We start from the raw sequence: 16,561 nt of genomic DNA, 5'->3' as shown, positions 1-16,561 counted from the left end.
TCGACCGACCTAAATTCCGTTCTCAGGTGAAATTAAAGAATAAGCGACTAAAGAAAGACATAATACAACCTTTCGACTTACAACTCCGCCCACACAACAACTACAACATAAATGACTTGTTTTTTTTTTCTAGGCAAAGGGACCAAAAAATAACAGTAAAGACTATTTGTGATGACAATTATCAACAAGTCCATATTCCTTCAGGTGGATATAGACGACCTCGGGTGTGTACTCTGCTCAAACGGCGTATCGAGCATTCTTCGAGGGCAAAACAAGGCTGCCAGGAGCATCTCAGTTATAGTCTTCTCTGGCTCTGCTGAGGATGAAATTCTTCGGGTGGCTAGTGCTACATAATAGGCGTTGGACGACAGATCGATTTGCAAGCTGGGGGGGAGGGGGGGTACAACATCAGCCGGAGTGCATCCTTTGCGATCAGCAGGGCGAGGACATCAACCACCTTTTTATGCAATGCTCCTTCTCAAGGACGATTTGGCAGTTAGTGGCCCAGTAGTTGGTCTCGCCATCCGCCCCCCAGCTTGACTCTAGCGTGGTCGAATGGTGAGAAGAAGCGCATAACAATACCCCTTGCAAGCGTCGGGCAGAGCTAAATGCCCTGATCAACCTGGTGATGTTCTCAATATGGAAGGAAAGGAACGTCAGAACCTTTGACAACGAGTTATCGGTGGAGGCTGTAGCGGCATCTAAGATCCTTGCAGAATGGCGCATCTGGCAGCTTGCATGGAAACAAAGGAATCGCGCCCTTGGGCGGGAGGTTGGTCAGAGTGAGACGTATATTGTTTTATGTGCTTTTAGGTGGTAGGCTAAGCTTTGGTCCTTGTAATACTGAACTTGCAAAGCTTCTCTCATTCTTAATGCAATGACATGCAAAAGCTCTTGCGTGTTCCGGAAACAGTGTAACAAAAAAATTGAGAAAATGTTAATTGGGGAACTCCTAGCAAACGCCCCCACAACCATTGGACCCGGATCACGTGGATGGCAATCTTATTAGAAATCGTTCGCATATTCTTTTGCGGCACATGGCAACCTTTTCTTCTGATAATGGCAAATCGAGTAAAATTGTCATGGCAAATTTAATCGAAATCGCATGGCAATTTGAGCGTTCGTCGGGAAAATGCTCTCCAGGGAATGTTTGCCAGGTATTCAAAATTTCACGGGAGATTTTGTGCAGTTTGATCCCAAATTCAAGCACGCGCATGCAACACGTGTGTTCACTGAGCAGTGTGGCCAGTCCGCGTCAGCCGTCAGCCCATCCCTCACCCGCCTCCGACATCGCTGGAGGAGGAAGAAACGTCGGGGACTCGTCGTCTCGTCCGTCCCCAGTCACCACGCTTATCCAGCCCAGCAGCCGCACCAAACCAAACAAACATATCCCCGACCAGGCCCATCGCCCCGCCACTCCGCCTCGCCCAGTCCCCAGTCCCCACCCCACCCCACCACTCCGCCGCGCTCGGCTCGCACGCCACCGGCGATGGCCTCCCGCCTCCTCCGCCTGCACCACCACCTCCGGCGCCGGCGCCACCACTGCACGAGCCCCGTCCCCTGCAGGCTCCTCTCCTCCTCCGACGAACCACCGCGGTCCCAGACGGTGGAGAAGGTGCTGGTGGCCAACCGGGGGGAGATCGCGTGCCGGGTGATGCGGACGGCGCGGCGGCTCGGGATCGCCACAGTGGCCGTGTACAGCGACGCCGACCGCGCCGCGCTGCACGTGCGCGCCGCCGACGAGGCCGTCAGGCTCGGCCCGCCCCCCGCGCGGGAGAGCTACCTCAACGCCGACGCCATCGTCGACGCCGCCCTCCGCACCGGCGCCAAGGTACTACTGCCCCTCCAGCCGCAGCTCGTTACGCTTTGGCGAATGTGGCACTCGGATCAGCTAGCACCGCTTGCTGCTCTGTACGCTTAGCCTCGTCCCTTGCTTGGAATTCTGCCACATGATGCGCTCGCTGAGTTGTGTGCTGAACTGCTGATTACCAAACGAGTGGCTGCTGCTGCGGTCACGTTTTTTTGCTTTGCGATGCGGTCCTATAACAGTCCCATCCTAACTGTCCAATGTTCGTCATTCGTTAGGATTAACAACATAACTGAAACCCCCTAAAAGACATTACTGATTATTACTTCTGGACTACTGCATTTTTGGTTTTGGTGTGCATTTGCCAATTTATGTGCTACGTCGTGGTGTGTCATGATGGGATACTATTTTTCTGAAGCCTGACAGATATATGTTCTTGTAGGCAATCCACCCTGGATATGGGTTTCTTTCAGAGAGCGCAGATTTCGCACAGCTCTGCGAAGCTGAGGGGCTAACGTTTATTGGGCCACCGCCATCTGCAATCCGAGATATGGGTGATAAGAGGTAAATATTCTTGCCATGTAGTTTGCATAAATGTTACACCCTCTGTTGCTACTTGCTAAATATAAAACGTTTTGGCAGTTCAATTTAAACTGCCAAAACGTCTTACATTTAGAAACAGTGGCAGTACCCCTTTTTTTGGTATACATCGGGCAATACGTTCTAAGGACATTCTGTAAAAAATAGTGCGTCAAAGAGGATCATGGGTGCTGCTGGTGTACCGCTTGTTCCAGGCTACCATGGGGCTGACCAAGACATTGAGTTGTTAAAACTTGAAGCTGATAAGATTGGATATCCAGTTTTGATTAAACCCACACACGGTGGAGGGGGCAAGGTACGCTGGGAAGGCTTTGTTACAATGTTATTTAAAGTTTCCAATTTTATGCAGAGTGGAATGCATTTGTGTATGCAGTCGTAGGTTCTCTTGTGTGTGAGTCACATGATCAAATTTAAGAGCGTGCTTATTCATAACATCGCTCATCTCAATTAAGTCTTCTGTTCTCTATGTTCTTCTTTTGATCTTTGATCTTTGCATTCAAGGGGATGAGAATAGTTCAAGGGCCTGATGACTTTGTGGATTCTGTACGGAGTGCTCAACGTGAAGCTGCAGCATCATTTGGTATAGACACACTGTTGATTGAGAAGTATATTACTCAACCCAGACATATAGAAGTCCAGGTAACATTCTGATTTCATTCCTTCCACAATCCTTCTCTCAATGCGCGCAGGTCCTCGGTTGATGTGATATAAACTACCATTTGTGTACTCTCTGAACAGTCAAACAAGTATTTATAGATGCAGTTTCAGTCTGATATCTACTGATTTGTTTGTTTGCTCCTTCTTGTTAGTCGTTACTCCATAAGACTCGAATGATATTTGCATTCACTATTATGAATAATGAATTATAACGAACTTATACTTGCCATTTCGTTTTAATTTATGCCCTGTGTTATTAATGGGTACCACTTCTTTTGATTACTTTTTCTTATGATTGTACAAACTTATTGCAACAGCTTGCCTAAATTGATCTACTCAGACGATCAAAAGAAACATGATGGTTAATGTGGCACTATTTCAATATGTAGGTATTTGGTGACAAACATGGAAATGCTATTCACCTTTACGAGAGGGACTGCAGTCTACAAAGAAGGCATCAGAAGATCATCGAGGAAGCACCAGCTGTAAGGCTTTATTACCTGTCAATGCCACGGTTTCCCTTTGAAGAAAGTAACATTTAACGTTAACCGTTTATGTACTGACTGCAGCCAAATGTGACAACTGAGTTTCGGACTCATATTGGTGAAGCTGCTGTGTCGGCTGCGAAGGTGACATACTTGATGTTTCTACACAATATTGCATGCTGTGATTGAAGATGTTGATCTGATGCTCTTATGTTTTCAGTTCATTACACTGTTTAGTTCATTCACTATTTATGAAACAGTACCCAATTTAACACTTTCAAGCTACAAAACCCCCCACCCTATGTTCTGCAATAGTTATTCTGTTTAATCTTTATATTTTATACACAGGGTCACTTATTGGATTCTTTGTGTTGAAGGCAGTTGGTTACTACAGTGCTGGAACAGTGGAGTTTATTGTGGATACTCTTTCAGGAGAATTCTATTTCATGGAGATGAATACTCGACTCCAGGTACTATGTTTATGAGTATCAGTTGATCATATAGATGCTTTAGTACCTTGTAAAACCCAAAAGTGCAAGAACCATAAAGGTGGAATAATATGTTCAAATCTAGCAGACGAGCCTGAGTGATCACATATGTTATTCCATCTGTATATGGAATTATGGATAGCCTTGTAACCACGTTTAGCTTAAATACAAAAAAGTATGTGCTAGCTTCCATACTCTCGCTCTCTCCCAAATTCACCTTGATCTTTGAAGGTTGAACACCCAGTAACAGAGATGATCGTCGGTCAAGATCTTGTGGAGTGGCAAATACGTGTTGCAAATGGAGAGCGCCTGCCATTATCTCAGGAGCAGGTTCCATTAAACGGTAAGCCCTGCAGAGCATTCATGTTCTCATCCTCAACACTAATATATGTTTAAGCTTCATCACATAACCATCTCTTCTAGCCGTATTTGTGTTATGCTTCGAAGATCCAACCTCTATCAGTTAGCCTGATAGTACTGTACATCATGCTGTTGATGCAAGCATTGTTTTATGCTTTATTTGTGCTTAAACTCATTAAGCAGGTCTCTTAGTGAGTAAGCAAAATTGACTTGCTTATTGCTGTTCACTTCTCTAGCTTATTGCCTTGTTGGATCTATTTATCATCCAGAAGAGAAAAGGAATCCAACCATTCTCTAGAAGCGGGTCGGAACCTTTTATGCATCTAACAAATACGCACAGAATCTGAAAAAAAAGAGATCCGTGGGCACTAGCACCCAGGACATATTTTTGTAGAAGGAGCCACCCGGGTGAGGCGCCAGAAATCCGCTCCCGACTGGAGTCGAACCCTGGGCGCAGGGTGCACATAATCTGAATGTCTTCTCTTGATACTTGAGCTAATATTCATTAACCTTAATTTATGTAAAATGAATAATATTAGTTATTCTAAGTTACTTACTCAAATTATATGGGTGATCTTAGGTTCTATATTTATGTTGGTATCATTAACAATTAAAAATCATAATGCCAGTTAAAGTAAGAACTATTTGTTAACCATCAGTGTACCTTGATCCAGGACATGCATTTGAGGCCCGAATATACGCCGAAAATGTTCCAAGAGGGTTTCTTCCTGCAACAGGGACCTTACATCACTATCGACCAGTCCTGTCTTCCCCAACAGGTAAGTTTTGGAGATATCCAGCGACAGAATTTTTACTAGTTATTTTTCGGTGTGGTGTTGGTAACATATTCTTGATCAGTAAGAGTTGAAACTGGAGTCGAAGAAGGAGATGCTGTCAGCATGCATTATGATCCCATGATAGCCAAACTTGTCGTTTGGGGTGAAAGTCGCAATGCTGCACTAGTCAAGCTAAAGAACTGTTTGTCGGACTTTCAGGTATATATGCCCATCACCTTAATTTACACTTCTATATAGAAGTCTTCTCTCTTTGATTTTTTAATATATTTTAGTGTCCTCTTTCTGCTGATCAATTATTAATTTTTCCACGAGCCCTAGTTACTTGGAAATTTACTACTAATTATCGTTTGCGAAAAAACTGCCAACTTAAGGATTCTGATGTGGTACTTCTGATCATTCCGTCCCTATCATGCTGTAGTTAATGAATAGACAGATTGCAGGTTTGCCTACAAATGTTGCTTTCCTTCAAGAACTCGCAGGCCATAATGCCTTCGAAAGAGGCCTCGTTGATACACATTTCATTGAGCGGTACAAAGATGATTTTCAAAGTACTTCTGCTAAGGCCTCGGGTGAAGCACATGATGCAGCTAAGCTTGGTGCAATTTTGGCTGCTGCCTGCATTTGTAAAAAGGATCACATTAGCTCCGAAGAATCTCTTCGTATGTCATGTGCCTGCCCTTTTGTTTTGTCACTCAACAACATTGGCAACATGACCTGATATTGACATATGTTTGTCGGTAGGTGACAAGACGCTTTCGGTATGGTATACCCGTCCACCTTTCAGGATGCATCACTCTGCGAAGCGTTTGATGGAATTTGAGTTAGATGAAGAACTTGAGGGGTTGAGTGATGAGCTCCTTAAATTATTGGTTACATATAGATCTGATGGAGGCTACTTCATTGAGGTGATTAATTAACACACAGAACCTCTTATGCTTTTGGTTTGTTTAATTGTAAAACCTTGGAAGCTTCTTTGCTGAGGTGTGAATACTAATACAAGTTTGTAACACTTGACCAATACCTTCACTCATTGTTCCCCTTGTGACTTGTGACCAGACTGAAGATGGCTCTTCTCCTGGTTTTGATGTCAAAGTAGATGGTAGGAGCGAACATGATTTCCGGGTTGAAGTTGGTGGTGTGCAAACAGACGTGACATTAGCATTTTATTCGAAGGTTACGCCCTGATACCTTCTATGGAGGTTGTGAGCTTATTCATTAATTTCTTCTGACTGTTATTTCATCACTGAATTTTTCTTCCGCTGCTGTTTTCAGGATAATAGCAAACATATACACATCTGGCATGGGAAGCATCACCATCATTACAGGCAAACCATGAGGGCTGAGCATTTACTCGATGATAGTTCTCAACCTAGCCAGGCTTCCGAGGGAAGGTCACATCCAAAAGGGAGTGTTTTGGCACCAATGGCTGGTTTGGTCGTTAAGGTTCTGCTTAAGGATGGGGTACACGTGGAAGATGGTCAGCCTGTCATGGTTATAGAAGCAATGAAGATGGAGGTCCGAATGAACTTGCTGACGATGTTTTGTAAATTGTTGATCAAATTAGTCAATGCTGACATAACTCTCTTGTATTCCTTCTATCAGCACGTTGTGAAGGCGCCTCGGGCAGGTTATATAGAAGGGCTGAAGGCTACCGCTGGACAACAAGTTTTTGACTCCAGTGTCCTTTTCACTGTCAAGGTATGCATTAACAATTGACCATATCTTTGAATTTTACACTTTGTTTTCCATTTTGTCACAACAAAGTGTATCCCAAGTCTACGTTTGGCCATCATTATACTTTGACCCATACCGATGAAAGTCTTGAGAAGTATTCAAACCTAGAAGATTGGATCCATTTGTTACCATTTATGTAAAATTTCTCTGTCTCTAACGAGCTGAACTAAACAGTAATGTTCGACAATGTGAATATTTGAGTTAACAGAAACAGTGGTGGTAGCGGTGCACCTCATTTTCTCCTGGAGGCTGCGAGTTTCAACCGCACCTAGAGAGCCCTATAATGGTTTTCTGGTAAACCAGGATCCCGTGTCGAACTAAATAAAACCAAACGTCTCAGGAGTAAATAATGTTCCCATTTTGCAACACTGGAAAATGTGCCGTCATTCAGTATACAAATATAATCACTTAGCTTTTCTGGTGATTCCCCATCAACTTGTATTTTGTCCTTAGCTTTTCTGGTGATTCCCCATCAACTTGTATTTTTTTCCTTTCTCCAGGATAAGAGCACAAACTGATGAACCAAGAAATTGGAGCCACGCATCAGAATTCAAGTGGCGACTCCGCCTTTCAGAAAGAAGAATAAGCAAAAAAGCAGCTGGAGATCATTCTGTGACTAAATAATACTAGGTGATCTCCCTAGTTAGCTGGAGATCATATCTTCCGGTACCCATTTCCTGTATAGCGTGTACATTAGTGTCAGTGGCATTGTGCAATGTAACAAATCATGTGAGTATGTAACGCAATTTGTCTGCCTTGCATTGTCCAACGTGAACCTTCTTGATAGCTACTCCCTCCGTTCCGAAATAGATGACTCAACTTTGTACTAACTTTAGTACAAAGTTGAGTCATCTATTTTGGAACGGAGGGAGTAGTTTTCAAAAGTTTAAATTTCGGTAGCAGGAGCTGCAATTTAAATTTAGGTATAAGTTGAAAGAACAGAAAAAATGGAAATTTAGGTATAGTTGAAAGAATAGAAATAAGGCTCCATTGCCGGGATTTGAACACGGGTCGCCTGAGTGAAAGCCAGGTATCCTAACCGGGCTGGACGACAATGGATTTGTGAAATGAAAGGATTAGGTTCAACATGAGATAGTCGGTGACCCAGAATGGTGTTTTTCGTACCTAACTGTTAGAAAAGAATACAGTTCTAATAACAATGAATTTTGTGACCTGATAAAAAAATTGGAAATGAGAGCTGTCTGGTTGCATTTTTTCTTAATTTTGGAAAATGAGGATTAAGCCTCACACAAGATGACTAAACACATATACCCTAAAAAAGAAAAATGTCCATTTTACTACCCTGAATAAAGTTGGTGGTTCACATTGAAAAAAGTCCATTTTACTACTCTGAATAAAGTGGGTGGTTCGCTTTACCCCCTGATCTATTTTTCGGTTCCTATACCCCCCTAAACAATCTCATACCGGACAAAAAAGCACCCTAGGTGGTTTACCCAGACCAGATGATGACGTGGACACAGTCAAAGGTGGTATTTGACCTGCCGGTGGGTCCCACTCGTCAGTTTTTTTAAAAAAGAAATAGAAAAAGAAAAAAAGGGTGGCCCCCTACTGCAGTACCAGCCGGCCACAGCGGCGGCAGCTGGTGCGCGCGGAGCCGGCAGGCGGCCGTGGCGGGCAGAGCCGGCGCGCCCCGAGCGTGGCCAGGAGCAGTGACGGGTTCGCGCGCACGAGGGCAGAGCGGCACGGACCGGCTTGGGCGCGGACTGGACTGCGCGCGCGAGGGTAGAGCATGCGTGGTCGGAGCCGGCGAGCGGAGCCGGTGTGCGTCGAGCGGGGGAGGCTGGGCGCGGCCAAGCTCAACGATGGGTTCACGCGCGCGAGGGTAGAGCGGCTTGGACCGACTTGGGCGCGGACAGGGCTGCGCGCGCGAGGGCAGAGCGGGGGCGGTCGGAGCCGGCGGGTGGCCGGGGACGACGACGCGAGCAGGGCGCGAGGGCGGCTGGGGTCCACAGCGCAAGCTCGGCGAGGAGGCGGGGCGGCGCAGACGTGCGGCCGGAGCGGCGACGGGGCGGACGGCGCCGGAGCCAATGCCGCGGATGAGCGAGGCGAGGTCGAGCGGGATGCTCACCGAGAGCGCCACGGCGAACGGCGGGGCGGCGTAGCCGCGGGAGGAGGCGGGCCAGCGGGGTGGAGCAGGTGGCGACGCGGCTCGTCGGCGGGGTTGCGCTGGAGCCGGAACGATGCGCGAGGGAGCGACGGGGATGCCCACGCCCGACCTGACAAGGGGGGCCCACCGAGGTCAAAACCACCGTTGACTAGTGCCACATCAGTAGCGAGTGGAGACAAACCAGCCAGGGGGTGTTTTGTCCGATTTTGGTTTGTTTGGGGGGTAGAAGGAGCCAAAAAATAGATCAGGGGTAAAGTGAACCACCCACTTTATTCAGGGTAGTAAAATGGACTTTTTTCGTTCACATTACCCCCTCATCTATTTTTCTGTTCTTTTCACCCCCTAAACAAACCCATACCGGATGAAAGAACCCCTGGGTGGTTTGTCTCCACTTGCTCCTGATGTGGCATTAGTCAACAGTGGTTTTGACCTGCGGGTGGGCCTTCCTTGGCAGGTGCGGCTGAGATTGATGGGTGGGGCCTAGAGGAGGCGGGGTCCGCTTGACAAGTCTGTCTCCTTCCTCTGTTGCTCTCCCGCGGGACAGAGAGGAGCTCGGGCGCTCGTCTCGGCGGCACAGGCCACCCCCGGCGGAGCAACGACCACCGGATTGACCCCCGTGATGCAGCACGTACCCCCGGCAGCAGCAGCAAGCAAGGCAACAACGGCACAAGCAGCGGCAACAAGCAAAGCAACAGCGGGCGAGCACACGTGGGTAGCTGCAGCTGCGGCACACGCGGGCATAGATCGAAGGTGGAATCGGCAGAGGAGCTCACCTCGGAGCTCGTGGACGAGGTTAGCGAGCGCGGGTGTCGACGGACACGACGAAATCGATGATGAGATGCGGCGGCCGTGGACGAAGACGATGGCGATGGTGAGCATACGTGGCCTCCTAGCTCGAGCCCTTCGGCGAGGGTGAAGGAGACGACGATGGCGGAGCTACTGGACGTCTTGGCATGACGAGGGGAGGTCGGCGGCCACGGGATCGACGCGGCGACGGCGACCATGAGCCTCAGGCGACGAACAAGGGATATGAGGAAGATTTGGGGTTAGAAAAGAGGGAAGGAAGAGGAAAGAAAAGGGAGGAAGGAGAAACAGGGCGCTCGGGGCAGCGGCTTGGAACTCCGGCGGTAGCCGGCGTCGGCCGGAGGCGGCGGGGTCGGGCGTAAGGGGAGGCTGGAGCTCCTTGATCTCACCCCAGCCTGATGAGGGAGGCCCACCTGTGGTCAAAACCACCGTTCATCACTGCCACATCAGCAGCCATTTAAGTCAAAATCACCATAGGGACCGATTTTATCTGGTATGAGATTGTTTAAGGGTGAAAGGAACACAAAAATAGACGAGAAGGTCATGTGAACCATCAATTTTATTCAGGGTAGTAAAATAGACTTTTTTCCTGAAAAAAGACTAAACATAAGCTAATCACAGTAGGCCTATAGCACAAATCATATGTTCTTTAGGCGCGCAAGAACTAAGGATATCTGGAAGAAACCGAGACTTGACGACCTTGTTCGTAGCGTGCTAATAAGAATTGACAGGGAAGGAGCGGCTGTTCTCGAAGAGCTTCTGGAGTATTATTATTATCTCCAGAAACCCGTGTGAGGGGACTTATTCTTGTGGCTGAATGGTTTATTTTGTCGGGAAAGACGGCAGTTGACACATGCGGAAGATGTCCAGCCGGTTAACAGGGCAATCATGTCAACTGGAGCGCCGACTGACGTTGAACTGTACAAGAAGCTGTAGGAGGCAAATTCAGAAAACCAATGCTCGTTGGAAGCGGCCTCCGGAGGGAGCATATATGCTGAATGGCGATGCGGCCTACAATCAGAGCACATATTTTACCGGGGATTTATTGCGGGTCAATAGCTCCTGTGCGACATCTTTGAGATGAATTGGATAAGGAGCGACGTAGTTGACGAAAATATCTCTAGTGCGACGTATTTGCAGCCAACTATAGCTCCAATGCGACATTGCCATGTTTAACCATGAAATGCAAAACATAAGGGGTCAGTGGTTTGAGTTATGACACGCGGGACCCATCAGTTATCCACATGAATGTGGGACCCACCACTTACTCACATGCGTGCGGGACCCACAACTTATCCACATAAGCATGCTTGTGCTCATCCCGCTCATCAGTGTGCCCCGACCCGAGCCATCCACGAGCCCGAGTCAGCCCACCCCCCATTGCCTGCACTTCCCCTTTCCCCTTTCCCCACCTTGTTCTCCCTCTTCTCTGGCAACGAAGCGCGCCGCCGACGAGTGATGTCTAGCTCAACTTCGGCCTCCCGCCAATCATGGCCGCAGTACGATCCAATGCCGTTGACAAGATGCCCCGATTGCCCGCGCATGGAGCCTCTGAAGGGTTTGACTTGTGTGAAGGAGGAAAATGGCAACCGTGGGCGCGAGTTCATCAAATGCTTGAGCAGGCCACAACCGGGGCAGGTTAGATCCGTGTACCACACCAAGCAGCTTATCTAAATTCTCCCGATGTCTTTATTTTTCCGTCGAATTTGGGCGGTGGATCTGATCTAGGGTTCATGCCGCCGTCGCCCCCTGTTTACCTTGTTTTTCAGGTTCTGAAGAAATATGGACATTTCGAGTGGCTCCCCTTGTTGTTGTTGCACCAACCACCCTTCGTAATGTCAATAAGCTTCAACGAGCTTTTCTTTGGTCTGGCTCCGATACGACGGCCAGGACAAAATGTAAGGTGAATTGGGAGATTATTTGCCGACCGCATGAGTATGGAGGCCTTGGGGTTCTCAACACCGACAATTTTGTGCGTGCTTTGTGCTTGAGGTGGCCATGGTTCAAGTGGAAGGAGCCAAGCAAGATGTGGGTGGGGATGGGAAACCCGTGTGATGAGGAGGACCTTAACGTCTTCTACGCCTCGACAACCATCAGAGCGGGCAACGGGATGAGGACCCCTTTTCGGGAGCCCCCCTGGCTACTTGGGCGCAAGCCCATTGATATTGCCCTGCTCATCTTTCAGGCCTCATCGAGGAAGATTTGGAAGGTGGGGGAGGCCCTAAAGAACGACAATGGATTCTCAAGATCAACCCAGAAACCATTGTTACCGTTGAGCACATCTGTCAATTTTTCACCCTTTGGATGCTGCTTCAGGAGATCCATCTTGATGGACTTGTTGAGGATGACATTGTCTGGAAGCATACTCTCAATGGCCACTACTCGGCGGCTTCCGCCTACAAAGCGCAATTCCTCGTCATGGTCCTCTCTCCCATGGACCAAATGGTGTGGAAGGTTTGGGCACCGTCAAAGGTCAAGTTTTTTGCTTCATTGGCAATTCAAGATCGAATATGGACTGCCGATAGGTTGGCTAAAAGGGGACGGCCAAACTGCGGCCTTTGCCCCCTTTGTGGGAGGGTGCAAGAATGTGGACCCCACCTCTTCTACAAATGCCGTTACTCTCTTCAGTTGTGGAACTTGGTCATCAAGAAATTTCGCCTTGAGGATTGGGACACCTCCACTTGTCATATGGAGGACAATGTTGAGGATTGGTGGGCAAGCCGAACCGGTGCTCACACGCGTGATATGAAGGCAATGGCCTCTCTCACCATGCTAGTTTCGTGGTCCATATGGAATGAGCATAATGCACGGGTATTTCGGCACAAGAGCGCGCCCCCACCAATCTTGCTAAACATCATCTTGGGGGAGGCGAAACTTTGGGTCATCGCCGGGGCAAAGAAGTTAGGGTCAATTGTATTGCGAGAGTAATCATTCCTGTCGCTTTTTGGGTGAATTGTAACAAATTTTATCCTCCTTCTTAATTAATATATGAGACAAATCTTTTGCCTCGGTTTAAAAAAAATTAAAAAATTTAACAACGCCCTTGACGCTGTTATGGCCGAATCAAGTGCAGCAAGAGATGGGCTTGCTAGACCAGCAGATGGGGCACCATAAAAATCATACTTCAATCTGATTATGCTCATCAAGTTATCGGAACTTTACATGATAGTGGATTCTCATCAACAGCAAGTTCTGCAGTACGGTTCTGATGATGCTAGTTTTGAATTCTGTCCAAGAGAAGCCAATTTGGATGCCCATGAGAAGCCAATTTGGATGCTAGGTCTTCTAGTAATTCTGCAAATATTGTATTCTGGGTCGATGAACCCACTACTTCTCTTTTGAACGGTGTAACTATTATTGCCAATCAATAAAGCTAGCCGGATGGCTTCCCGTAAAAAAAAGACAACATTGAGGTATTTATTATCGTTTCATAAGGATATATGCAACATTAAGTTGCCATTTTTCTTCAATACTATCTCCATGTTCACTGTTCAGTACAAGATCTCCGAACATAGGCTGCTCAGCAACTAGAATTTTAGAATCTATACATTCCAACACAATCTTATTCCATACTCCCTCCGTCCGAAAAAGCCTGTCCCCCAAATAAATGTATTTAACATCAAATTAGTGCTAGATACATCCATTTAAGGGACAAGCTTGGGACAAGTTTTTTCAAACGGAGGGAGTACCACATTAGAAAGGAGTTCACCTTCGAAGGTCCCCTTTGTATTCTGTTAACCAGGAGTACACTTTATTGAAGCCTATCTCTGACATTTATTTGAGTATGTCGGTCCACCAGCTTTATATTTCAGTTTAGAAAAGACAACTTTCACAATCTAAAACAAGCTCATACACTATCTTTTTAGTTTTTACTCGGTTCTTAGTTACCCACCTCCTCGCCAACTTCGTTCTTATTATGTGCTTCCTCTCCAGAAAGCTTGTCCAGGAAGGACAGTATCTCAGAGTTCACCCTCTCGGCCTGCTCTTGCTGGAGGAAATGGTGTCCTTCAATGATGGAAACCTCAAGATCAGGAACATTGGACTTGAAACCCCCGCTCTCGATGTAGCGCTTGACTCCAAAGGACTCGACACCGATGTCCTTCTCACCCCCGATGAACTTCGCAGGCACCATGATCTTTGCACCATGCCAGGGCGCAGTAAGCTTCCAGTTCCTGTGTTTGACGTGAATTCGTGCGTATGAGCTACATAAAATGGAAATCATAGGAAGAATGTAAGCAATGAAGTTTACGTGTCCATGGCGCGGTAGTAGTTGAGGGGTCCTGTGAAGCCAGACTTCTGAAACTTCTCGGCATACTGTCCCAGTTCTTCCTCCGACATCCAAGGAAGTGGGGATGATGATGCCTCAAAAAAATCTATGACCTCTACTCCAGGAGGGGCAGCAAGGTCATCTAATTGAAGGGAGTAGAACTTCTTTAGGACAGTTGCGACATCGTACCGAGCAAATGCCTTTTCAGCTCTTCCAGGCTCCTGCAGGGATGAGCTTTAAATAAGGCGAAGTTGGTATGCAGATCATGACTGCAACTACAAGGCAAATATATGCTCATCTTACCGATAATTCAACCCAGAGCCCGGTGGACAGTACCGCGATTTAAAAAGAAAAAAAGTTCGAAAAATTCCAAAATTTTTTGTGCTGCAAGATGCTCCTGTGCGTGAACTCCTTGCAAAATTTTGTGAAGTTTGGACATTTCAGGAGCTCGTCCAAAATTTGTCTTTTTTGCCACGAGCTCCAACTTCACAAAATTTTGCACGGAGTTCACGCACAGAAGCATCTTGCACCACAAAATACATTGATTTTTTTAACCTTTTCCCCTTTCAAAATGCTGTACTGTTCATGTCTGGGCTCATCTGAGTGCGGGCACCAAATCGCCGCGCTCTCATCTTGGTGCCATCCTGGACCTTAGACTGTAGTTTTGGACCCACAAAAATAATCTTAGCGTTTGTGTCCTGATTATAGAATGTTACCCTGGCAAAATGTTAATAGATGATGTATTTGTTCTAATTTTCAGAAAACAATTTGGATCACAATTTAGATGCATAATATCGGTTAATAAATCTATGCTTCTTCAGCATAGAAGTTCAAAGATTCAAACCAATTAGCCCCCTCGTATCAGCATCTGCTTCATAATTTTTCCTTTGAACATTTGCTTCAGTTTGTATGTGATTAATTTCCATTTCAGTATTTCACACAACCAATTCACTGCTTCCATGCTGTATCAGGTCCCCCCCATGGCATTGGCAAGAAGAAGAATGAATGCTGAAATTAAGTCAGAATACACCTGGAACAAGGATCACAGCACCTGGAACTGCGTGATGTAGAACCCATCGCCGCGCGCGGCGAACATCTCCGCCATCGGACGAGGGGAGCGGGGGAAGAACGGGATCCCCAGCGCGACGACGGCGCGCACCCGGTCCGGCCGGAACAGGCAGAAGTGCCACGCCACCTGCGCGCCCCAGTCGTGCCCCACCACCACCACCTGCGCCGGCGCCGGCGTCAGTGCGTCACTCGCGGCGGCCAAGGAAAAAGAAACCAAGAGGTACGCACCTTTGGGAGGCGGAGGTGGTCGAGGAGCGCGACGACGTCGCCGACGACGTGGAGCATGGTGTAGGCGGCGGGGTCCGCGGGGGCGTCGGAGTCGCCATAGCCGCGGAGGTCGGGGGCGAGGGCGCGGAAGCCGCGGGCGGCGAGAGCGGCCATCTGGTGGCGCCAGGAGAGCCAGAGCTCCGGGAAGCCGTGGAGGAGGAGCACCGCCGGGCCGTCGGCGGGGCCCTGCTCGGCGACGTGGAGGGAGACGCCGTTGACGTCGGCGTTCCAGTGCCGCACCTCGCCTGCACCGCCGGACTCCATGGTTGGGTTGACTCTCACTCGCCTCGCCGGCCGAGCGTGCTTTGTCGGACTCGGCTTCAGTGTTTTTGTTTTTTCGAGGGACGGCTTCGATGGTTTTGAAGAGCAAAGTCACCGAGCGATCTGTCATTTGTGGAGTCAGACTGACATAAGAAATGAGGTCAGCTTCAGCGACTTTGAGAGCACAGCCACCGAGCAATCTGCCGTTCATTCTACATCAAACGCACAGGATCCACTCAAGGAAAATGAAAAAAGGAAAACGCCGAGACTTGCAGTCTCGAGCTTTCCGGTGACATGAATAGCAGAATCGTTGCACCGGACACTTTCCAGTTTGAAGATTTCACAATAATTTTTCGGAAATGATAAATCCTAAACATCCGGATTTTAAGCATGACAACGAAACGTTTTTCATGATAATTTTAGTTCACGCGAGATTGATAAAACATGACAATTATCTGACAGAAAAACAAACAGAGACGAAATTGCCATATTTTAATAACTAAAGTTGTCACCTCGTTTCAACTAAAATTGCCATGAAAAAACGTTCAGGATGACATGCTTAAAATCCGAACATTCAGGATTTACTGGGGTCCTAATTCTTTTTGATCTCTTACTAAATAAAGAAGGCAACAATTGAACTTTGATTACAAAAGGAAAAAACTGACCCCGTTACAGAAGAAGAAATAATAGCACACCACTTAAATTTAAAAGCACTTAACATTGAAAGTAGCATTGTATACTCCCTCCGTTCGAAAATATTTGTTATCAAAATGAATAAAAAGAGATGTATCTAAAACTAAAATACGTTTACATACATTAGCTGAATGCCCGTGCGTTG

General features: G+C 47.3%; 2 protein-coding genes across 2 annotated transcripts; one reads left to right on the top strand and one right to left on the bottom strand.

Annotated features, from left to right (window-relative positions):
* The first annotated feature begins 1,412 nt into the window (after window positions 1-1,412).
* On the top strand, window positions 1,413-7,697 carry LOC119299238 (methylcrotonoyl-CoA carboxylase subunit alpha, mitochondrial). Its single transcript, XM_037576485.1, has 16 exons — window positions 1,413-1,831; window positions 2,250-2,371; window positions 2,555-2,702; window positions 2,909-3,046; window positions 3,454-3,549; window positions 3,634-3,693; window positions 3,927-4,019; window positions 4,269-4,380; window positions 5,072-5,176; window positions 5,256-5,392; window positions 5,628-5,853; window positions 5,936-6,099; window positions 6,251-6,367; window positions 6,467-6,709; window positions 6,797-6,892; window positions 7,429-7,697. Exons 1-16 carry the CDS (start codon window positions 1,490-1,492, stop codon window positions 7,444-7,446), a joined length of 2,217 nt encoding a protein of 738 aa, XP_037432382.1. The 5' UTR covers window positions 1,413-1,489; the 3' UTR covers window positions 7,447-7,697.
* A 5,594-nt stretch (window positions 7,698-13,291) lies between these two features.
* LOC119299236 (epoxide hydrolase A-like) lies at window positions 13,292-15,784 on the bottom strand. Its single transcript, XM_037576484.1, has 4 exons — window positions 15,424-15,784; window positions 15,179-15,355; window positions 14,110-14,348; window positions 13,292-14,032 (listed from the first exon to the last, which is right to left on the bottom strand). The coding sequence occupies exons 1-4, from the start codon at window positions 15,724-15,726 to the stop codon at window positions 13,741-13,743; spliced, it is 1,011 nt and encodes a 336-aa protein (XP_037432381.1). The 5' UTR covers window positions 15,727-15,784; the 3' UTR covers window positions 13,292-13,740.
* Between the last annotated feature and the right edge of the window lie 777 nt (window positions 15,785-16,561).

The sequence above is a fragment of the Triticum dicoccoides genome, chromosome 5A (assembly GCF_002162155.2).
Source record: "Triticum dicoccoides isolate Atlit2015 ecotype Zavitan chromosome 5A, WEW_v2.0, whole genome shotgun sequence".
NCBI classification, from domain to species: Eukaryota; Viridiplantae; Streptophyta; class Magnoliopsida; order Poales; family Poaceae; genus Triticum; species Triticum dicoccoides.
Note: the sequence above shows the minus strand (reverse complement) of the source record. Positions and strands in the feature narration are given on the sequence as shown.